Source organism: Helianthus annuus, chromosome 4, assembly GCF_002127325.2.
Source record: "Helianthus annuus cultivar XRQ/B chromosome 4, HanXRQr2.0-SUNRISE, whole genome shotgun sequence".
In the NCBI taxonomy this organism is placed as follows: Eukaryota; Viridiplantae; Streptophyta; class Magnoliopsida; order Asterales; family Asteraceae; genus Helianthus; species Helianthus annuus.
In genome coordinates, this window is record NC_035436.2 from 107,769,115 (window position 1) to 107,794,862 (window position 25,748).

Consider the following 25,748-nt stretch of genomic DNA (forward strand, 5'->3'; position numbering starts at 1 on the left):
ACCAATCATCACATTCGACTACAACCATTATCATCATCATCCAATCCATAATCACCATCAACCCTAAACCCTAATCATCATCATCTTCCAGGTTCAAGATCATGTCCAAGTTTATGTGCTTCTCATCCAGTGTTCGTGATTCGCAAACCGTGAGCGGCTAATATCTGGGGTTTCACCACGGTGTAGATTTTTGTAAGAATTCTAGGGTTTCAACATTTTGTGTTTAATTTGATTTCGTGACAATTTGTGTTTGAATATTTGAACTTTATGATAATTGTCTTGCGTTTGTATTGAATTTACGAATTGTCGAATGAGTTATGAAAAATGACTTCATGAAATGAATATGCGTAATCATGCCTTATCATAGAATAGGATTTACATGTTCTTGGTAAAGAAGTGCACTGCGGTCCGTTCTCGTAACGTTGATAGCTTTTGGCACCTAAGTCACATGACACTAAATGCGTTAATAATCGAATTCAATTGAATAAAGTTAAAACGTGTAGGAACCCTAGGTCTTGCGATTATCGAACTGGGTGTGAACCTTGTTCTAATTATTACAATCAAATTGTGTTTTGGGCAAGTTTAAGTAATCAAGTTAGTGTTAATTGAAATTGTCATAGTTTAGTAATTTTCAAATCAAAGTGTCGGTTCAATCCGACATCCCTTTTCCAAACAACCAATTAAAAGAAACTCATAGCAAGCTTCATAAATTGTGACAAAACCATCATAATCGACAAAGTCCATACGCAAAGCACAAACTCTTCTTGATTCGACCCCGTACTACCACTAACTCATAGTTAATGTTGTTGCATGTTATGTGACAACAACTTATGGTTTGGTCTTTGGATATCTTAAACAAGACTTGGTTCTGAGGAATTGAAGACAATGAAGGAATTATGAGTTGCTAGTCAAGATTTCGAGTTTATGTAGCTTAAGAGGATTCCGAGTTTATCAAGACTAGTCCGAGTTTGTGAAGCCTCTCAAGAGAATTCGAAATTTGTGAAGTTTATTATGAATTTCGAGTTTGGGAGTTTATCAATTCCGAATTTATCAAGAATGTCTGAGTTTATGTCTGTCACACCCCAAAAACGTCGCAGCGGAAATACAAACATGGCAGTGATGGAGGTTGGTACCCATAAATGTCTTAGTGGTCGATGCAATATTTATTTTGGACATTTTAGCGTATTTAAAACATAAAGTTTAAAGTTTCAAACGTACACCACAACCACAACATAGTTGTTTGACCCTTATGGGTCTTAGTACACACGGTCCCAAAAATAGTTTAAAAGTGTCCAAACATTATTTATTTAACAATCGCATCAAACAACCACATGATAACATAAGCTAAAATTCCCGAATCCGAACTCATGTACCTGAAGAACACGCAAAAATCAAGTGTCAACACAATGGAAGGTGAGTTCACATATTCTAATTTGTAACAAATTGTTTAAAGAAAATATTTCTTACAGTAAATTTTTAATGGGAATAAGCATCCACGCAAAATTAAAAAAGTAAGTTTTATTTCCTTTATAAAATCCGAGGGTAAATCATCGGGAATTGTGTATTTGAAAAGCCTTCAATGAGATTTTCTACCCATGGTTTGTATATTAATATTTCTCATTCGTTCAGTTTCGTAAGTTTGCAAGACGTTACGAGCTATATACCATATTGAGGTTCTAATCAATACTAGACGATTATAGAATAAGATTGCCACTATGTGGACCGGAGCTACCGGTCACGACGGGGTGTCAACCCGATAGATCTATCAACAATTCAACGTGTTCCATACTTAAGAACTAAAAATGGCTATGATTGCACTAGGAATATCCCACAATTAAAATACCCGTTGCCCCATTGCATCAATATATATAACTGATGTGTGCTGAACAGACTATGAAAATTAACTAAATAAGACTCTCTAAACTAGACACTAAAAAGCTTTAATTCTAGACTCGACCTAAACCACACAATCGACAAGTGTACCGATCACTGTAGTATGACCTAAGGAAGTCCGGATATCGAACCACGAGACTCTATTTATCACGTAAACTAGACTCTAACAGACACTGACAGACATGACTTAAAATGTTTAATTGTTTTAGGGGGAGGAGGGGTTACGGAAAATCTAAGGAAATCTATTTAAACTAATTAATAAACTAAAACTAGACTAAATACGAAAGAAGGCAAAAGGCTTTTCTTATATGACGAACGAGACCACCTAGACTAGAATCCTGGATTGATTTTAAGAATTACCGATTAAGTTAGATGCATGATTTATGGAACCGGGATCTTAGAGTACTAAACCTATTAAGACACCAACTAAGCCCCTCAACCCTTCTCGAGGTGAAACTTATGGCGCTACCTAGGCCGTTAATGCTACCGGTTATTAAACGTCTTTCAAGTTGTCTAATTATCGTGTAAGTACCCTAATGTTGACCTACTCTTTTCTAATTATAGGTCTAGGATAGTTTAGCTTCTTAATTTGACTTGATAGACTAATAAACCGACGGGGCAACTAAGGCACGACCTTTTCCAAGGACTGTCTAAAGCAATTCGCCGGGTAAGACCTATCAATAGCCCCCCACCTTCCAGCTATAAGGACTAGCAGAACACTAAAACCTAGCAAATCACTAACAATTACTTCTAAGGTTATCTGCGCAATTTCACCCTAAAGAGTTAAGATTTATTACGTGATATAGACACTCACCAAAATCTAAAACCCTAGCATGACTCTATATTGTGATAAAGACCGTCACTAAGAATCATACGAAGTAATTGATAACAAGAAACCAGATTAAAGCACGCATGTACATCAAATCAATAGACCAAACTTTTTACTAAACACAATCAATCCATAATATTCATGCAAATAACGAAAAAGGTAAAAACTTTATACTGATCCATTCATCAAAGTCTAGGTGGCATAAATGTTTAGCCAAGCATGTCAATAAACGAAAACAAATCAAAGACAATCAAACACGAATTCATTGTAACAAGTTTCAAGAAAGAAATCGACAAAACAAAGGATTGGAAAACCCGAGAAAGTCTTCGATTCTTCATCCCGAACTCGTACCACTGATTCGTATGCTTCGAAAACTTCAATTCAGCTCTTCGAATGCTCCAAGATTGCCTATCGTTGCTCTCCAATCGTAATTAGGGTTTAGATATGATTTCTTGGGATATTTATAGTTAACAGTAATCAGCAACTCACAAAACTTGACCAATAACCCCGTCGAGTCGCGCGACGGGTGCCATGTATTGCTGTGGCGCGACGCCACAATAAAAAATTCCAGATATTTTTTGTTTAATGCTAGCGTTGCGCGACGGGAATGCGGTTTAGCTGTGGCGCGACGCCACAGCTCAAAATGACCAGACTCTTCGATTTTTCTCCAGCTTCATCTCTCCAAATTCTTTAAAAATAATTCTAACTCTTTTCAACTCGTTCCGGGACTTGGTGTTTTAGCATTTTGGCTCGTTTTCACTTCATTTTCAGCAATATTCAGTACCAAGACCTGGAAAACACAATCTGATCAATAGTATGCACATTCTAACTAAAACGGAACTAAAAATAAATAAAAACTATACAAACTTTACACGAATAAGAGATGTATTTTGCAATACATCAAATATCTCCACACTTACTCTTTTTTCGTCCTCGAAAAAGAATTATGCAACGGAATCAGAGATGAATAATCACTCGGGTCAAAGCATATGTATATTTTATTAAAACCAAAACTTTCATTAGTCGCGATTGCGAATATACTTGTCCCTTTAAAACCGAATCCAATCTCAAGCCCTTATCATGTGAATTTAATTTAAGTGCGGTCAGTCTACCTAGGGTCTCACGCTATAATCTACAGTCCACCTACTCCCGCCTCAAGCTTATAGAACTAAAGGAACGATCACTGGACCAATTCACAACCGTCTTATATCAAAACCAAGAGAATTTACAATCAATTTTTTTCTTTTTCCATTTTTTTTCATCACTTTTCTTTCTTTTTTTTTCTATTTTTTAATGAGCGTAGACGTTGTTTTCCCTAACCAAGAGGCATTTCGGCTGTAGAGTCGCTATCCCCAACTCGGATTACTTAGGTTTCGGTACTTTTTTTTCTTTTCTTTGCAAGGTCGATTTCACACAACCTAGCGGTAATCCGGTTGTAAAGTCACTATCCCCAACCCTGACTACATAGAAATGCGCTACTTTCATTCAGTTTCTAGCTCATCATTTTTCTATTTTTTCACTATTTTTGCATGATCACAAATTCTAACGATTTTAACTTATAACGGTGTCCCTTATACTCTTATTGGCAGTTTCAATTTCCCATATCTCCCAGGCAAAAACCCACTAGCAAACTGACAATTAAGGTGTATTAACTCAAAGGGACTTAAAACCAAACCCGGGCCTATCCACATATCCCTAACTAGACACAAGCTTGATTTATTTTAATCTCTTATTATTATTATTATTATTATTATTATTATTATTATTATTATTGTTATTATTATTATTCGAACCCAAGCAAAAATTCATCTTTTCTGTCATTTTCCGTTTTAATATGCAAACTTCTCATTTCAAAGGACATTTTTTCTGATTTTTCAATTTTTTTGGATTTTTTTAAAATTTAAGACTCGATTATTCACATGTATCCCATCCCCACACTTAGAGATTGCATTGTCCCTAATGCAAGAACGGAAATACAACTCAAAAACTACCTAAACACTAAAAACGATAACTAAAGACGAAATAAATAAATAAAATACAAAAGAATACAAGGGAAACGACTTAGTTGTATATGTGAGACTGTCAAAGTGCCAGTCGTTTCCACATAAGCCCTCCAATTTGAAATGCGCTCAGCAAACAACTCCTAACCTCGGACACGCGAACGAAAGCGGCTAAACATCAACCTATCAATCAACATCACAAACTAGCAAAACATATCATAATATATACATATATATATATATATATCATAATATCAATTTCAACCACATACCAACCCATCCTTCCCAAGCAACCTGTTTAACGTGTATCAATATCAGTACAGACCAACAAATGAGGATAAAAAACAACATAAAAGAAAAAATCAAACAAAAGATACAGTCAGCTGCTGTTTCTGCATCGTCGCCATCCCCACACTAGTCCTCGTCACTGTCCTCCTCCTATCCAGCTGCACCAGCACTACTCTCACCAAATACACGGAATGGAGAATCCGGATCAAACCTCGCACCAGCACCAGCCGGGCCACACTGCTGCCTCGGCTGAAAGAAGTCCGGGATCCTCATGCTGTGTGTAGTCATCATGTAACGGAGAGCATCATCCTGCCTCTCCTGACCCAACTGAATCGCCTCAATCAGATGCTTCAACCTGTTAAATCTTTGCTCCACATAACTAGAGAGTGACTGTAAAGTGAGAGGCTCAGGTGGAGGCTGCCTCCTCGGATACTGCTGTGCTGGTAGCTCGTGTCTCTGTGGTGGCCGCTGTCGGTGTGTAGGGTCAATCTGAATCATCACATCCTCAGCTGGATGTCCCTCCGGCGGCTGCACCTGCGGGCCCTGCCTGATCGGCTCCCAGCCGTAGGGCTCCGTCCATGACACTATACCTGCCTGCTGCAACTCTCTCAAACCAAATGTCACCGTCTTGGGCCCCTCGTGTAGAAATTTGCGGACATACTTGGTAAACACCCCCAAATTTCGTGCAATCCGAGTAATATAGGGGCCCATATCCAACCCAGCACGAGGACCACCTCGACGTCCTATACAAAACGAATCTGCTAAGACCGTAGCCAGATTCATCTCACGGTTCTCTACACGGCACATGAGAATGAACAATTCTATCCAATTCGCCTTGTTTTCCCCCGACTTCCGACCCACCAATGTAGTAGACAAAATCTTCAAAACATACCTATAAATTGGGTTACGAACCGAAGTGATCAGGTTCGTAACCGTGAACGGGTGGTCAGATATCGTCTTCCAAAAATTCCGCAGCTGAGTACTCCCAACACTATAATCTCTAGCAGTAGAATAAGCAACCTTCAAACTAGTAACAAATCCCGGCCGCTTCACTTCCTCCTCAGTATAAAACCCTGACACTATGGCAAACCTAGCCATGTTCATCTCAAAAACCTGCCTACCCAAACTGAACGACACAGCTGTGTCCTGATCAAACTTTTCCTCCTTATGCATCCATGTGCTATGAAACTCTAGCACCAACTCCTCATACTGCGGTTGTGTACACTCCAACGCATCTGTCAACTTCGGACCCAAAAGGTCCAACACTTCCTGCCTCGACCCTATCTCCCCTAACCAGATCCAGTCTATCACTCTGTGCTGAAGTAGATCAGTATTTTTCAATTTATCATACTTGTTCCATTCTGGTGTACTCGGCTCAAACTTAAATATCGGGTGATCGGCTCTACTACATCTCCTATCCGGAATAAAATTATAAGACGTTTGATACTCGATCTTTCTCAACTTAGGATCATCGGCAGCTATCTTAATGATCGGGGTCTCATGTGGGACTGGGTCTTGCTGGGGTGGATCCTGTTGTGGTGCTGACTGACCCGCACCTGTTTTTCTCGACCTACCTCTGCGCGAACTACTAGCCATGCCTGCAAAATAGATATAATAAAGACAAAACAAGCAGGCAATCAGTAATAACAAACTATTTTTGGTATTTTTCAATTTTTACTTTTTTTTAATTTTTTGAAATTTTTATATTTTTTTGAATTTTTATAAATTTTTTCGAAAAAAATAGAATAGCCGTATAGCATTTCATTCGCGGCTAATTCTGAAACAAACGGGTTACTTTTTACAATTGCTAAGTGATAGTTAAACTCGCCCGAATGGAGATTGAGTACGGGCGAGCTTAAATCACTTGTACGTGCAAGTAAACCCAAGACCAATTAAACATGACTCAAACAAGACTAACACTAACTAAAAACGACACAAAGACACTAAACTGGACTCAATGTACACTACCCCCCTCGGCGCTTTAATTGTCCGCAATTAAAACGAGTGCCTAACCAAGACATTGAAGTCCAAACTTGCCTAAAATGAGCTGCGTTTTAGTTTTAAAATCAAAATTCTAGCGATTGAAAAAGTCCGCCTAATTAAAGGAGGGTTTTCCGTTTTGCAAAAATTCCGTTTCTAATTCGCAAGATTGGAGCTTTATGCGTCAATGTCCCAAACCAATTCAATCCACAGCATTCAATACTCCAAACCAACACTACCCGCACCCATCAAGAATAACTTTGAAACCAAAGATCTCATTTTTATGTTAAAACAACAATGGTAATTTGAGCATAAACATAACATTATGTGCGCAACCCAAACCAAACCAACCGCACCCCAAAATTCAAACTAACAACTGAAATCAATCTCGAGACACACAGGTCGAAAATCATTCATAATAATGACATACCCTTCAAAATTCTCAACTCGCAATCAAACCAAACCACGACCACCCGCACCCCATCAATGACACGAAACAACTAGACTCAACATAATGACTCCCTTGACTCGACAAGACTCACGGACCTGACTCGACTGACCCGACACATCAGACCACAAAAACAACTCAAACAAAACTTGACACAACTGACTCAACACCAAAAACGACATAGCCTCGCGGCTGCCTAGACTTCACTAAATCAAACGACCATAAGACTCGACTCAAACAAGATCCCAACCGGACCGACGGACTGAATTGTAACAACCATAAATTTATTTAGCGATTCCCGTAAATAATCACAAATTACTGAGTATTTATAATTAAACATTCATGCTCAAATACGGGTTTATTAAAAACTTTTCTAAACTTTTGAAAGCAAAACAACATAGTGTAATTTAATTCATCGTTTTAGAATAACGACGAAACAACTTGCGGAAGCTTCATTTAACGTGTGTTCGGTTCTTGCTCGACGCTTGATCTTCATCCGGGACTCTCGATATTCACCTATGATCAATACCAGCTTAAATGTTAGTATTGATAGTTTAATTAATGGTACAAGACAAGATAAATGATAATGGAAGGAGATCCCAACATTAATCACTTGATTCCAAAAATAAGGACTTCAAATGGCCTCCACCGTAGCTTACGGTAGCCACCGTAAGCTACGGTGGCCTCTGTTTTAAAATACCCCCACCGTAAAGTAGTAGGTAACTGGCGTAACGATTTCAGCCCCACCGTAACTTACGGTGGGCCCCGTAAGTTACGGTGGTCCCTGTATCAGACCTTTCCATTTTTTTTTGTCGTTTTTGACACGAAAACTTCCGTATCTTTCAATTCGTGAATCCGTTTAACCTCCCGTTTCTTCCTACATGATAGTAATTTGAATCCCCATCTAATGGAGTTAAAATTTAACATTCAAACTAATAAAATTCTAAATCTTTAAGCGTTCGGCTTATTATTCAAAATCAATATTTTGACCCGTTTATATTTAAAACCACAAGCTTGTTCAAAATAGTCATGGGGCATACGCCCATGTAATTAACTCAAATTCTATTTCCCGGATTCATAACATGTGTGAATTACACGACCAATGTCTAGGTTATGTGCGTAACCAGTTTTGACCCGTTTAAATGGTCATATGCATTTATTATTAATCTCACTCTTCTCTTTTCGCGCTTTACATTTTCACATTCAAAGTATCTACCCATATCATGTAACCATTATGCAAGTTCCTAAACCACCCATATGGGTCATTTGTCTAATTTACCCATTAAGGGCTTTTTGGTCAATTTTAGTCCCTCATTTTACAATGAAAGACTTCCACTAATTAATTGACCAAAATACTACTTTCAACTATAAATCTAATTATGTGTACCTGGCTCGGGTCATAGCATTGACCCGTTTACATACCTCTTGCTTTACATTTTCTAGTTAAAGCAACGCAACATATGTTATTTCCTGTAATCACAAACACACAACAAGTGGTCACCAATTATTAATGTCAAATGGTATTAACACACCATTTGACCCATCTATTCAAAATAACCATTTTTCAACATATGATAGTGTTTTTATTACCATCTCACTCCTTAAACCTATTCCGGTTTGCACCGTGAGTTTTATTTGCTTAAAGGACATTTTCTCAATTTGTTTGACCCGTTAAAACTTTCACCAAAAAGTTTCCCTTTCAAGTCTTTTATCTATTCGTTAATCCATGTCCGGATTACTACTTAACCATTTTACCCGTCACGTTTAAACCATAACATAGTGTTTCAAAACTTTATATTTGTTCATCATTTCACATCAAGTTTATCTTATTTACCCATTTTACCATAACCTATGGTTTTTGCCCTTCTAGCTTGTTCCGACCTGCATTGTATCATGCCGGAACATCTTATTTCATTTGCAAACTACTATTCATGTTCGATACTCACAATAAGCATTTGATAAATAATAAAAAAAAGGCGTAAGCTTTACTTACCTTGCATCCGGTTATGCTTTTCTTCATGTTTAACTTGTTTGATCCGCTTCCTTCCCGAGCTCCCACCTAGCTCATTAAGCGTCAAACTATCACCATAATTAGTAAGACAGTTAGATTAGTCATTATCACGTGCGACTATTCCATCTTACGAATTCTATGTCAAAACTTCTATTTGACTTCATCATTGGTTAATTTTGACTTATAAAAGTCATTTACTCTTAATCTTATGATATTCGAAATTAGTTAAAATCTACTTCATGACTAGAATCCGTATTTTCACATATCATCCCTAGTTAATCAAATTAGGCAATTATGCGTTTCGTTCATGATTTTGACATATAACATTCGTTTAGGCATTTTAACAAACACCTTGCGGGCGAGATTCATATACTTCTTTTGTCAAGTTCATATCTCACTTTTGATCAAGTTTTAACATCAAAATCAATCTCTATGTCTAGTGTTCATGAACTACACCCAAAACTTGTATCATAACAACAATATTCATCAACTCAACACTCTAAATTAAGTGTTCATCATTTTGTCATAAATCCCACTTAGCACCTATCTAATTAGTTAACCGAAACACTAATTTATGGTGCTAAATCACAAGTTTACATCTAGGGTTCGTTCCTAGACTCATAAACATCACAATTTCACTATAACATCCAACATTCACACTAATTTTCATTCATGCATGATTATCACAAATTTCAAAATATCACCAAACTACGAATTTTGACATACCTTGTGATCTCCTAGCTTAGGTGATCACGAATTTAGTTAAAGCCCCAATTCTTAGCTTGATTTCCCCTTTGATTTTGAGCAATTTTGATGAGTTTAGGGTTTGAAAGGAGAAACCCTCTCCTGCTATGTGAAAATGTCGACCAAACACACACTTTTGTGTGTGTTTTGGTTTTTGATTCATTTAATTAAAACATCTTTCATGTTTTCCCTTTTTGGTCCCTCAAAATTTCAAGTTTTATAAAGGTTTAACCAAATTCATGTTTCCATTATTTTTTTTAACCACACTTAACTTGCTAGGTTAATATTCCTAGTTACTTAGCGGTTTTCGGGGGAGTCAAAACCCGTTTTATTTTAAGTCTCGTTAACTCGGGCATTTTTATACACTTTGTTTTCTTAAAGTATTTATCCTCTTTCCAATTAATATTAAGTTTATTAATTTAAATTCCTAATATTTACCGAGTTAATTTTTACCACTAACAGTATTTTATCCGTCATTACTATTAACTCCCCGTTTTTGGGGTGTTACAAGTCTACCCCCCTTAAAGAGGTTTCGTCCTCGAAACCTTATTTACATAGTACTTTTAATTTAGACTAAACGAACTTAGTTTCATTTTCAAGGCATTTATTCATTCCTTTCGATCTAACGTTTCCATTTATATTGACGCGTACGTCTTTCATGTGTAAGGCCTCGCGGGCCGTTACTTTCAGCTTGTATCCATTATCTTTATTGTTTACTTATTTTGACGGTTAGACTTGTTAGTCGCCGGTTACTTCATACCCCGTCACCCGGGTATACTATTTTGCCATCTCCGGCCTTACGTGTGTTTAAAATTCTCTAAGTCACACCATACCACTTATGTTTTGTTAAAACGTTGCTTTTGACTAAAAACTAAATTTTTAGTTTACGTTTCCTCTTTGTCTTACATCTTTCTCTCATTTCTAGGAATGTTACTTCCGAGAATCTAGTCCTTTCCGTTATTATTTAATGCAGGGAATTATAACAAATTCCCAAGCTTAACCCATATGACCCGTAGGTTCTTTCACTTAGCCTCATAGGCTATTTATTTAGATTTTCACCTTTTTATCCTTTTGAGGTGAGACCCTTACAATTCGTTTCTTTCTATTTGTGACCCGAAGGTCTTTTTGGTCCCATAGACTTAACATTAATTAATATCCCGTAGGTTATGATGATCCCGTAGATCATCTGTTATAGATTCAAATGTGTATACGTTTATATACGCATATGGCGTTAAGGCACCCCTTTTTATGTTTAGAATTAACCTTTACTTTTTGGATTTCGTTTGACCTTGACCGCAGTCTAAGGCTACATTGTTTTCTTTTCGAATTATCTTTCCGACTTCGTGACTTCTAACATCAATTACATGTCGGTTTGCCCTACTCTTACCGTTACCCGGTTCTTACCTATACTTCTTTACTTCCCATTACCCGGGTTCTTTTATTTTAATGTTTTTAACGCCTATAACTCCTTTACATAGGTTTATTAATATTTCGCACTTTTATTTATTCGGTTTGCGCTTACTTACTTTAGCAAGTGTCATCCATTATTAAATTCGTTTGATTTGTTCGTGTAAAAATTCATCACTTATGAATGTCAAACTTCAGTATTTGTTCGACCCGTTTAGCTTTAAAATAGTTGGACGTAATTTATCAAAATTTCTATTTGCAGTATCTTATCGTCCTTTAGTCATGACCCAAAACCCGAGTCTTTTTGACTTTCCATACGCGTTCCTGTTTCTCAGTCTACGCATGCGTTTAATTCCTCACCTATTAACCTACCGAAATCGTTATCATTGCACCCCTCCCGGTATGCATTAAGACTTCGTTTCGATTTACTTGGTCATCTTAGCGAAACCCGTCGCTTTTATTCGACCATGTCTTTTATTATTTTTTTTTATTTTTTTTACGTGACCACCATTGGCGGCCTTATTAATTATGAGTGACGATTATCATCGTTATACTTGCTTTACTACGACTAAAGTTAACAACCTTGATTATCTTTTTCGTATGGGCAACACCTTTGTTTTTATGACCCGACGGATCATCTATACTTTGGTTTTACTTGCCCATTTTGTTCACCGTGGCCCTTTCGTTCAAGATGACTTATTTTCGTGAATTTTATTTTGATCATTCATTTATATCATCATTTACATTAATCCTTGCCCCTTCTCTCGGGCTCATTATCCTAATGTAATACGCTTCCGTCACCCGGCTGTGCGTTTACATTATTGTCAACTATTTTGTTCAATTGTTTCATTTGGGTATTTTAATTTGTCCCATTCACCCCGTCCTTACTACATCGGATGTAAATATGTCCATCATAAAAGTTCATGGTACCACGTGTTCACTACTTACTTGGCCAGAGTAAGTGATCAACACCTGATATACATGACCTTTTATAATTTTCACATTACACCCCATGTAAGTAACGCCTCTATTTAATTTTCTTGGAAATAATATTCTGGATAGGTATTCTATTCAGGTTTTCCAAGCTTTTAATTTACATGTGCAACAATCATTCTATACATGTTTGTTGCATATTGCTATTTCTACGATTAAATTTAAAATGTGCACCTGGTAATGCTTGCCATAACGGGCTTCTTTTGCCGTTAACCTTGTTCGCGATCACTACGCGATTTAGGTCCTTGATGAGTATGCTCTGCTTGTCATACCTCGGATCGTTCCTACGTCATATCCGCAATTGATTCAATTCTCGTCATTTTCAGATGCGAGTGTCCTTCAATTAAAACATTCACAAAGGTTAGTAATGTCGACATCAATAATTGCCCGCATTATAATACGAGGCTTTCTGCTATACGTGTTAACGCCCGTAATTTCATTAACTATATCAATCATTTTAATTGGGGTAGTGTGTATTACGCGATAACCTTATGTGTTGTTTACAACACTTTAATCATGCTAAACCTTTAACATACATGTACTTACCGGATTCGCGATCAAGCCTCGAACCGAACACACTTTACTCTTTATCCGTGAGCTCTGATTACCAACTTGTAACAACCATAAATTTATTTAGCGATTCCCGTAAATAATCACAAATTACTGAGTATTTATAATTAAACATTCATGCTCAAATACGGGTTTATTAAAAACTTTTCTAAACTTTTGAAAGCAAAACAACATAGTGTAATTTAATTCATTGTTTTAGAATAACGACGAAACAACTTGCGGAAGCTTCATTTAACGTGTGTTCGGTTCTTGCTCGACGCTTGATCTTCATCCGGGACTCTCGATATTCACCTATTATCAATACCAGCTTAAATGTTAGTATTAATAGTTTAATTAATGGTACAAGACAAGATAAATGATAATGGAAGGAGATCCCAACATTAATCACTTGATTCCAAAAATAAGGACTTCAAATGGCCTCCACCGTAGCTTACGGTAGCCACCGTAAGCTACGGTGGCCTCTGTTTTAAAATACCCCCACCGTAAAGCAGTAGGTAACTGGCGCAACGATTTCAGCCCCACCGTAACTTACGGTGGGCACCGTAAGTTACGGTGGTCCCTGTATCAGACCTTTCCATTTTTTTTGTCGTTTTTGACACGAAAACTTCCGTATCTTTCAATCCGCGTATCCGTTTGACCTCCCGTTTCTTCCTACATGATAGTAATTTGATTCCCCATCTAATGGAGTTAAAATTTAACATTCAAACTAACAAAATTCTAAATATTTAAGCGTTCGGCTTATTATTCAAAATCAATATTTTGACCCGTTTATATTTAAAACCACAAGCTTGTTCAAAATAGTCATGGGGCATACGCCCATGTAATTAACTCAAATTCTTTTTCCCGGATTCATAACATGTGTGAATTACACGACCAATGTCTAGGTTATGTGCGTAACCAGTTTTGACCCGTTTAAATGGTCATATGCATTTATTATTAATCTCACTCTTCTCTTTTCGCGCTTTACATTTTCACATTCAAAGTATCTACCCATATCATGTAACCATTATGCAAGTTCCTAAACCACCCATATGGGTCGTTTGTCTAATTTACCCATCAAGGGCTTTTTGGTCAATTTTAGTCCCTCATTTTACAATGAAAGACTTCCACTAATTAATTGACCAAAATACTACTTTCAACTATAAATCTAATTATGTGTACCTGGCTCGGGTCATAGCATTGACCCGTTTACATACCTCTTGCTTTACATTTTCTAGTTAAAGCAACGCAACATATGTTATTTCCTGTAATCACAAACACACAACAAGTGGTCACCAATTATTAATGTCAAATGGTATTAACACACCATTTGACCCATCTATTCAAAATAACCATTTTTCAACATATGATAGTGTTTTTATTACCATCTCACTCCTTAAACCTATTCCGGTTTGCACCGTGAGTTTTGTTTGCTTAAAGGACATTTTCTCAATTTGTTTGACCCGTTAAAACTTTCACCAAAAAGTTTCCCTTTCAAGTCTTTTATCTATTCGTTAATCCATGCCCGGATTACTACTTAACCATTTTACCCGTCACGTTTAAACCATAACATAGTGTTTCAAAACTTTATATTTGTTCATCATTTCACATCAAGTTTATCTTATTTACCCATTTTACCATAACCTATGGTTTTTGCCCTTCTAGCTTGTTCCGACCTGCATTGTATCGTGCCGGAACATCTTATTTCATTTGCAAACTACTATTCATGTTTGATACTCACAATAAGCATTTGATAAATAATAAAAAAAAAGGCGTAAGCTTTACTTATCTTGCATCCGGTTATGCTTTTCTTCATGTTTAACTTGTTTGATCCGCTTCCTTCCCGAGCTCCCACCTAGCTCATTAAGCGTCAAACTATCACCATAATTAGTAAGACAGTTAGATTAGTCATTATCACGTGCGACTATTCCATCTTACGAATTCTATGTCAAAACTTCTATTTGACTTCATCATTGGTTAATTTTGACTTATAAAAGTCATTTACTCTTAATCTTATGATATTCGAAATTAGTTAAAATCTACTTCATGACTAGAATCCGTATTTTCACATATCATCCCTAGTTAATCAAATTAGGCAATTATGCGTTTCGTTCATGATTTTGACATATAACATTCGTTTAGGCATTTTAACAAACACCTTGCGGGCGAGATTCATATACTTCTTTTGTCAAGTTCATATCTCACTTTTGATCAAGTTTTAACATCAAAATCAATCTCTATGTCTAGTGTTCATGAACTACACCCAAAACTTGTATCATAACAACAATATTCATCAACTCAACACTCTAAATTAAGTGTTCATCATTTTGTCATAAAACCCACTTAGCACCTATCTAATTAGTTAACCGAAACACTAATTTATGGTGCTAAATCACAAGTTTACATCTAGGGTTCGTTCCTAGACTCATAAACATCACAATTTCACTATAAAATCCAACATTCACACTAATTTTCATTCATGCATGATTATCACAAATTTCAAAATATCACCAAACTACGAATTTTGACATACCTTGTGATCTCCTAGCTTAGGTGATCACGAATTTAGTTAAAGCCCTAATTCTTTGCTTGATTTCCCCTTTGATTTTGAGCAATTTTGATGAGTTTAGGGTTTGAAAGGAGAAACCCTCTCCTGCTCTGTGAAAATGTCGACCAAACACACACTTTTGTGTGTGTTTTGGTTTTTGATTCATTTAATTAAAACATCTTTCATGTTTTCCCTTTTTGGTCCCTCAAAATTTCAAGTTTTATAAAGGTTTAACCAAATTCATGTTTCCATTATTTTTTTAACCACACTTAACTTGCTAGGTTAATATTCCTAGTTACTTAGCGGTTTTCGGGGGAGTCAAAACCCGTTTTATTTTAAGTCCCGTTAACTCGGGCATTTTTATACACTTTGTTTTCTTAAAGTATTTACCTGGTTAATTTTTACCATTAACGGTATTTTACCCGTCATTACTATTAACGCGGTTTGATTACCAAACCCGTTTTTGGGGTGTTACATGAATCGACACGAATGACTCAAGAAAAATTACCTACGGACCCATACAATGATTCTAATCAACACATGTAAGCGAATAATGCATAAAAACGTACCTGAATCGCTGAAATTGGAAGAAAAAGGATGATTTTTTTCGTTAGTGTCGGGTCCTGATTCAAAGCAAATGGCTGGATATACTCGAGTTTAGTTGGGTGGGGTTTATTTCTCACGTGAAACCGATCACAAGGGTAGAATTTTGGGTAAAAATGGTGGAGTGTCGGTGGTCTAATGGTTGATTTAGGGTGGTTTAAGGGTTGTCGGTGGTGGGGTTTGCTGTCAAGGGTTTTGTTTGGTTCTTGGGAAAAAGAACTGAGTTAAAGGGTTTTATTCGTTTCTTTATCTTGTCGCGCAGCGCCACCGTAAGGTAGGATAGCCGTGGCGTAGCGCCACGGCACGGTTCAGGCAAGAGGGTTCATGGAAGGGTCGCGTAACGCGACAGGGGGTTCAAAGGATGTAGCGGGACGCCACGTCATAGTTCAGAAGGTTTTATTGGTCTGAAGGGTCGCGTAGCGCGACAAAAAGTCTTCTTCACCGTGGCGCCACACGAAGGCCAATTTGGGGCAGTAGATTGCGTAAAAATTCATGGTTTATGCCTTAGAAAAATTTCTAAGTGTTACCAATCCTCCCCCAAACCATCCCAAATTTTTCTAAGTGTTGGGACTTACCTGGAATATCATTTCCTTCGCAAATTCAGCTCATCAATGGTACGAATCCTGCAAAATTACTCAAACACACAAAGCAAAGACATGAAAAACTACGAAGGAATACGAAAAATTACGAAATTACAAATGGTACATACTCTACACTTGGGATTTCATCCCAAAACACTAATTGGCGGCTTTAGATGGGATTTCGAGAGGAGTTTCCTCCATCTCGTTCTTGTTTATCGCCCCTCCAATGTAGTGCTTTAATCTGTGGCCATTCACCTTCCAACTACGGCCATCCGTCTCATCCATGATCTCCACCGCTCCATACAGAAACACGTAGTGAACCATATAAGGTCCCGACCACTTCGATTTCAACTTACCCGCAAACAACTTCAATCTGGAGTTGTAGATGGGTACTTTGCCGCCTTTGCTAAATTCCTTCACTTTTCTTAACTTCCTATCATGTAGAACTTTTGTTTTCTCCTTGATTCCCAATGATCGAGCATAAGCCGCATCCCTAAGCTCCTCAAGCTCATGGATTTGAAAGAAACGCTTCCTAGCAGCTTCGGTCATGTCAAGATTAACGGTTTTCAATGCCCAAAGCGCTCTATGCTCTAGCTCTACGGGAAGGTGACAAGCTTTTCCATAGACAATCATAAGGTGTGGTTCCTAAAGGTGTTTTGTAGGCGGTTCGAAATGCCCACAATGCATCGTCTAGCTTGTCGGACCAATCCTTCCTATTCTTACCGACTGTTTTCTCTAAGATTCGTTTGATACCGCGATTTGCATTTTCCACTTGACCACTTGTCTGTGGATGGTATGCGGTAGACAAACGATGAGTGACTCCGTAGCGTGCAAGTAATTTCTCCATCAATGCATTGCAAAAGTGAGTACCACGGTCACTAATTAAGGCTTTTGGTGTACCGAATCGGGAAAACAGATTCTTGAGTAATTTCAAAACTACTCGGGCTTCATTTGTAGGAAGAGCTTGAGCCTCTACCCACTTGGACACGTAGTCAATCACCACAAGTATATAACGGTTTCCTTTGGAGTTGGGAAAGGGTCCCATGAAATCGATGCCACAAACGTCAAAAACCTCCAACACTTAGATAGGGTTTTGAGGCATCTCATCTTTGGCGGAAATATTGTCGGTTCATTGACAAGCATCGCATGTCTTTACGAACTCAACGGCATCTCGAAGTAAGGTAGGCCAATAAAAACCGCAATCAAACACCTTTTGAGTGGTGGCACATGCACCATGGTGTCCTCCCGTGAGGCCTTCATGTACATGTTTAATGATGTTCCACCCCTCCTCTCTCGACCACAACGTCTAAGAATCCTATCTCCTCCCATCCTAAAGAGAAAAGGATCATACCACACATACTTTTTCGATTCACTAAGGAATTTCCTACGTTGTTGTGTGGTCATTCCTCTCACAATGTTGCCACTAGAAAGATAATTTGCTAAGTCACAAAACCATGTTCTTTCTCGGCCTCAACAAACTCGATAGACTCATCAGGGAACGTGTCTCCAATCTCCTCCTCACGAATCTCTTCTCTCTTGGGGGTCCTCTAGACGTGATAGATGATCGGCCGCTACGTTTTCGGCCCCTCTATTGTCTCTAATCTCAATATCAAACTCGCTAAGCAATAGAATCCACCGAATGAGTCGGGGTTTAGCGTCTTTCTTTTGGAAAAGAAAACGCAACGCGTAATGATCGGTGAAGACTATAGTCTTGGATAGAATGAGGTATAAACGGAATTTGTCGAAAGCAAATACTACGAATAAGAGTTCTTTTTCCGTGGTGGTGTAGTTCTCTTGGCATTTAGCGTTTTGCTCGCGTAGTATATAGGGTGGAAGTGCTTATCCTTTCTTTGTCCTAATACCGCTCCAACGGTATAGTCACTCACATCGCACATGAGCTTAAACGGCAAGCTCCAGTCGGGCGAGATAAGAATAGGTGCACTCACAAGCTGTTCCTTCAATAAGTTGAAGGCTTTAAGACATTCCTCGTCGAAGACGAATGGAACATCTTTCTCTAGCAAACGGGTCATGGGGCGGGTGATTTTTTAGAAATCCCTAATAAAGCGTCTAAAGAAACCCGCATGCCCTAAAAAACTCCTAATCGACTTCACACTCGTGGGTGGAGGTAACCTACTAATGGTATCTATTTTCGCACGATCTACCTCAATACCCTCTCTAGAGATCTTGTGTCCTAACACATACCTTCCGTCACCATGAAGTGACACTTCTCCCAATTCAACATAAGTTTTGTCTCGACACACCGCGTCAACATCTTATCGAGATTCTTCAAACACTTATCAAAAGAGCTACCATATACCGAAAAATCATCCATGAAAACCTCCATGGAATTCTCTATCATATCCTGAAATATGGCAACCATGCACCGCTGAAAAGTAGCTGGAGCGTTACATAACCCAAATGGCATGCGTCGGTATGCACAGGTGCCATAGGGGCATGTGAAGGTGGTCTTATCCTGATCCTCCGGTGCTATAGGGATCTGGAAGTACCTAGAAAAGCCGTCGAGAAAACAATAAAATTGTTGACCGGTGAGGCGCTCCAACATTTGATCGATGAAGGGTAATGGGAAGTGGTCTTTTCGGGTGGCATCATTCAACTTTCGGTAGTCGATGCACACGCGCCAACCCATGACCGTACGTGAAGGGATAAGCTCGTTCTTCGAATTCATGACAACGGTTATCCCTCCCTTCTTAAGGACAACCTGAGTAGGACTAAACCAAGGAGGATTGGATATGGGATATATTGTTCCGGCATCTAGGAGTTTAAGAACCTCCTTCTTCACAACATCTTTGAGGTTGCACCACCTGTTTATAATCATCCTCCATGAGTATCCGGTGGGTGCAATAAGAAGGGCTTATGCCCTTGATGTCGGACAACCTCCATGCAATGGCCTCCTTCTTGGCCCTCAACACCTCCAATAGCCTCAACTTCTCACCTTCTTCTAACTTTGATGAGATAATAACGGGTAGCTCGGAACCCTCCCCTAGAAAAGCATACTCTAGATGCGATGGAAGTACCTTAAGCTCTAAGGGTGGGGGTTGGGTGGTGTCATCACTAACGGTTAAGACTTCGGGGATCAACGGACTCCCCTCAACTTCTACTTCATCTACCCTCTTCAACTCCTCTTCTACCTTCTCTCCTACCACTAAGTCTGCTCCACTAATATACTCGAAACAATGGTCAACACACGAGAGGAACGAATTCAAGAAGTAGACAGAATGGCAAGGACCACTATAGTCATCGGAACCACTCGGGTGGTTCATGGAACGCTCTATCTCAAAGGTGACTCTCTCCTCACCGACCCTAAGGGTGATCTTACCATCATGAACGTCTATGAGTGCTTTGACGGTACGTAAGAATGGACGACCAAGGATAATGGGAACTCTCTCATCCGCTTCCATATCGAGAATGACGAAATCGGTGGGAAACATAAATTTGTCTACCTTAACTAGCAAATTCTCAACTATGCCCCTAGGGTATTTAACGGACCGATCGGCTAAGGATAATGTCATTCGGGTAGGTGAAAGCTCTCCTAGGTCTAGTTTCTCATAAAGAGAAAACGGCATCAAATTGATGCTAGCACCTAAGTCGGCTAAAGCTCTAGTGTTGGTGTTACTACCGAATAGACAAGGAACAGTAAAAATACCGGGATCGGTAAGCTTTTCGGGAATCTTATTTAAAACAACGGCAGAACACCCTCCATTCAACGGGACATTTGACAACTCTCCTAACTTCTCTTTGTTCCTAAGAAGGTCTTTCAGGAATTTCGTATACTTAGGCATCGACTGAAGTGCCTCGATAAAAGGAAGATTAATCTTCAATTGCTTGAAGATGTCTAAAAATTGCCCGTATTCCCTTGAGTATTTTTGGTTCCTAAGACGTGAAGGAAACGGGACTCGCGAATGGTCTACTAGGGGCGAAGGTCTAACGTCTACGGGCGTTTTCTCAACTTTCTTCTCACTTTGAGACTCACCGGGCTGTGCGGTACTTGCTGGACTTTGCCCCGGTTGCACTTTTCCGGGAGCCTCTGTAACACCCCGTGTTTTCCCAAAAGTCAAAGACAAAGTCAAGAGTTGACTGTTATTGGAATTAAAGATCAATAAAGATTAATTTCATTTTAGTTTCATTTTGATTTTCATATTATTTGGAGTAAGTGTTGTATAATCAAACCAATCGGCCGATAATCGAACTGTGAATCAACGACCGACTGTGAATGATAGGAAGTAACAATGCAATAAAGCTAGTCAATCAATAATCAAGCTAATCAAATCAATCATCGAACTCAAGTGTGGATAATTTTAGTACTTTTTATACGTGTGTGTGTGCCTTATGTGTTACTTGTGCATGTTTACTTTTGTGGTAAAGTGTGTGGTGAATCAATCAAATCAATCAAGACTCAAAGGTGAATCAAACTCAATGGAAATCGAACCCGAAATGGCTGTAAGGATGCTCGTATGTTAGATATAGTAGTTGAGACTAAAAGTAATTTGAATTCTATCATTCTCAAATCATCGTTCATCGAAGTCGAAATATCAGAAATCGTCGCGAAATACTCAAAACAAGGCAAGCCGATCGAACAGGGCAACCTGATCGAACAGGCAAGCCGATCGAACAGGGCAACCTGATCGAACAGGCTAGCCGATCGAACAGGCTGTTCGATCGGACAGCCGCTCGATCAGGGATGCTGTTCGATCAGCTAACCCTTTCCACTTTTGGAAGCCTATAAATAGGGCTGTCCTTGTCAAGCTTTCCACTTTTGGAAAAGCTCTGACCGACCAGCCTCTTCTTCTCACTAAATCTCAGATTTCTCTCAAACCGGTAAGTATTTCGCTCTAATCCTTGTACGTTTTTGTTCATTAATCGATTCTACATCTTTCTATCTTTCAAAATCTGAATTTCATCCATGAAATCACCAAGATCTAGGTGTTCTTGGGTGATGTCATCATGTGTTCTTCAAGAACACTAAGTTTTGACATCATTCCACCATGAATAGCTTAGATCTAACCGATTTCCACATAAATAACCTAAAATCTACCAAAGATCTTAACATTTCACGGTGGAAAAGGATTGGAAGATGGGTTTTCATCTATCTTTCAACTCTTTTACACTCAAAACGGTGAAAACGAGACTTGAACCGATTTATAAATCAATCTAAACAAACACATGGTTCAAGCTTTGGGTTCTACCGAGAGATATACCGATTTCGGGTTAAACGTTAAACTTAGGTTCCAAACCGTCTCTGACCGAGTTGGGTGATTCCTGCTCGAGTCAGTGGGCTAAGTGGGGACTTCAGTTTTGTGGTTCAACTCGTAGTCAAAATATCTCTAAAACATCAACAATTAACGGGAATAACCAAGTGTTAAGTGATAGGTTAACCGAATCGAGAAGCTGGCCGAACGGCTAGGCTGTTCGATCGAACAGCCCAACCGAACGACTACGCCAGCCGATCGGCTAGGCTAACCGATCGACTAGCACTTAGACCCACCAACTCACAAAAGTGTAGTATTGACGAGGTTCTGTTCGATCGATCGAGCCACTCGATTGTGAACATTACTGCTCGAATCATGAGATACTATACTTCAACACTTAACCTCTTCGAAACATTTGGATGTCACCCGATCGAGCATGCCACCCGATCGAGTGACAATTTGCCAAGTGTGCAATGCTAACCGATCGGTTGGACCAACCGATCGAACGGACTGTTCGATCGGCCAACTTGAAAGGTAATACAAACCATCATACACAAACACATCCTTCTCATTAAAGGAAGAAACAATCCACTTGAAAGAACCAGCCGATCGAGCCAGCCGGCCGATCGAACGGGACGTTCGAACGGACTTTAACCCAATCGAACAGCCCACTCGATCGAACAGCCGTCCGATCGAATGGTCTATCCGATCCAGTTTCCACTGTTCACTTTTTCCGCATTACTCATTGTATTGTTATCGAACTATTCAGGCTAACCTATTCTCAGTGCTCCTTTCAATCCACAACCAACCACTGTGAGTATACTCGATCCCTTTTTGCTTTCAGCACTGTTGGGTGTTACATACGTAATCTATCAAATTCACAAACAACACAAACTATTTGAACGCTAACCTACTTGCATGTATTACTTGTCTAAATGATTGCTGTTTATTATGTTTACACGTGGAGTGCTATCTACCTGCTTTAGCAACGTAGTACTATAGTTTGGACTCAGCACCCGTTCACACGGGGGTTGCTAAGGACAAATACTTGCATGGATTACAGTGGTAATCATGTATTGCGAACTGTCTCGGACAGTCAACTCGAAGTCGTTGGTATCGATGGTCCCATGTTGATAATTTACATGCATCGTTTGCCCTTGTGTACGTGCTTGGTTATGCGTAAACTTTTCGAACAATATATGCTATATCAAACTTGTGTACTCACCTTTACATTATATGTATTGACTTTTATTTTAACGTATGTGACAGGTGTTTAAGCTACTAGCGTGCTAGGGAAGCGAGGCAATAATAAGCTTCTAGGAGCCTGTGACCTTAGGACAGTGTCCACATACCTGCTCCAGGGCCATAATTATCTGTAGATCTTGTACTGGCACCTGTAGTCAGTAAGATCTACCGTTAGCCGTCTAGAAGTCTTAAAACAATATTTAAATTCGGTCTGTAATAATTAAGAATCTGAGTTGTCGGAACAGTTCCCATATTGTTTAGTTGATTTCTATGATAACTTGTTATTATTTGGGACACGGTATGGGACGTGTTATATAACTGAATTGTATGATAGTTGTTGTGGAAACTTCTGAACAATCTGTTTCGCTCAGTGCCGCGCCCCGATGATTCCGCCATCGGTTGGGGTGTGACAGATTGGTATCAGAGCCATAACTATAGGGAATTAGGTTAGACACGATCTAGTCCGGATCGCTGTCTTAGAGACCTAGACTATAGTTAGGAACCAAGAGACCAAGTTTATGTGCTTATTTTATGTTGTTTCCTTCTATTCTATCATTACATCCGAACTCCGAGCCAAATTTTGTAATTTGGACGGGATTAGGAGTGAAACCCGCGAATTCCTGCCTAAATTACAAATTTTGCCAATTATATTGTGCGATTTTCTATGAACAAACGGGGGAGAATTATACCAAATCAGGGCTGAAACCCGTAATTTGATGAAAACTTTCCTCTAAATTTTCTTAAAACAAGGAAGAAATTGCTGAGCTAGGGGTGAAACCCTAACCTTGGCAGTTATTCCGACTTTATTCTACCCCGCCAAGGCAATTGACGGACTCCAACGACCTGAACTCACGAGTATGGCCTAGAATGCGCATGCATAATGCCCAAGAATCGAGGCAGAAACATGTCCCCTAGAGTCGAAAGTGACGACAAGTCAACTGTGAATAGTTAAATTGCCATGGTTAGTCAAAGTCTAGTAGCCGCAGACAATCCATTTTCCGATTTTGAGTGTTGCTTTGTTGATTTTATATGATTTACCTGTTTACGTGTTTTAAGATTCGTTGATTGCTCCATTTGTTATCAATCTGCGTGACTTTTGTTGCTATCCTATCTCGATTCAAACCCCTGTTGATGTGATCTAAACGAAACCAATATACTATGCTACACTACACCATACTATGCTGCTCGACGTATTGAATGCGACCGCGATACTCAAAACTTAGAGGCTGTTAGGAAACTAAGTGTGCTGCTGCGTACGGTTAAGAGGATTACATGACATTACTTGCCTCTGTGATAAAATTTCGTACGTGTTTAGGGAATTAAGTGCTCTATTTGCTTAATTGCTTATGTGTCCTAATTGCTTCTGTGCTTATGTGCCTCTATGATGATGTGCTTATGTGTTTATATGTGTTACGTGACGTGAGATGCGACGTGATTCTAAGCTTTAGTAAACTAAGACGTGCGAGATTCGAATTCGTTGTGTTGAGCCCTATGGAGATGTCTATTGCAGACCATGTCGTCATCATCAAGAACTCGCCAAAACCTCTCCCGTCAGGAAAAGAGAGACCGACGTCTCGCCAAGCTCATCTCAAGGTCTGTAGCGAAAGCTGTCAGTGAGGTGTACGAAAACACCAGCAAGTCGTCGGAAGAATCCCGAACCCTCACTGAATCCAGCAAAGCTCCGTTCAGTTTCAAGCAATTTAAGGCGTGTGGACCGAAGGAGTTCACCGGTGAAGAGGGCCCTACAGGCTTATTTCACTGGTTTGACTCTGTGGAAGTTACCCTTCGTCAAAGCGGATGCCCGGATCATCTTCGAACTCTCAATGCTACCGGTGTCTTCCAGTCGCGGGCATTGGACTGGTGGACAGCCGAAAGGAATAAGCGCGGGAACGACACTGCCTACGAGCTGACGTGGGAGGAACTGAAGGCTATCATGCTGGACGAGTTCTGTCCTCCCCACGAACGCCAAAAGTTGGAGGATGAGTTCTGGACCATCAAGCAGAATGAGGGCGACAACGCTGGTCTCACCGCCCGTTTCAAACAACTGAGCATTATCTGTCCAGACCAGGTCAAGACTCCCGAAATGACCATCAAGAAATATATCCGTGCTCTTCCGGATTGTGTTGCAGATTTTGTGTTCGCCGCCAAACCCGCATCAATCGAGGAAACCTACCTACTCGCTGCCGAAATTAACGACAAGCGAGTTAAGGCTGGCGTCTGGGATAAGCCATCCAAGTCGTTGCATCAAGTTACTGCCGCATCAACCGACAACCCTACTGCTCAAGCCTCCAAGTCCTCGAGAAGAAGAAAGAAAAACAAGAGTTGCGCCGCTGCAACCAATGCTGCTCCTCTTCAGTCAGTACCGCCACAACAGCAACAACCACAGCGCACTGCGCCAGTGATCAATGCGCCGCCGGCTAAG

The 25,748-nt window shown here is 39.3% G+C and overlaps 1 protein-coding gene across 1 annotated transcript; it reads right to left on the minus strand.

The window, feature by feature from the left end:
* Nucleotides 1-17,030: 17,030 nt before the first annotated feature.
* LOC110900720 lies at nt 17,031-17,423 on the minus strand. Its single transcript, XM_022147590.1, has one exon. It carries the CDS (start codon nt 17,421-17,423, stop codon nt 17,031-17,033), a length of 393 nt encoding a protein of 130 aa, XP_022003282.1.
* Nucleotides 17,424-25,748: the final 8,325 nt, after the last annotated feature.

Bases quoted from the DNA above. Each gene is read 5' to 3' on its own strand.
- LOC110900720 (XM_022147590.1), bottom strand. From the start codon at position 17,423: ATGACCGAAGCTGCTAGGAAGCGTTTCTTTCAAATCCATGAGCTTGAG.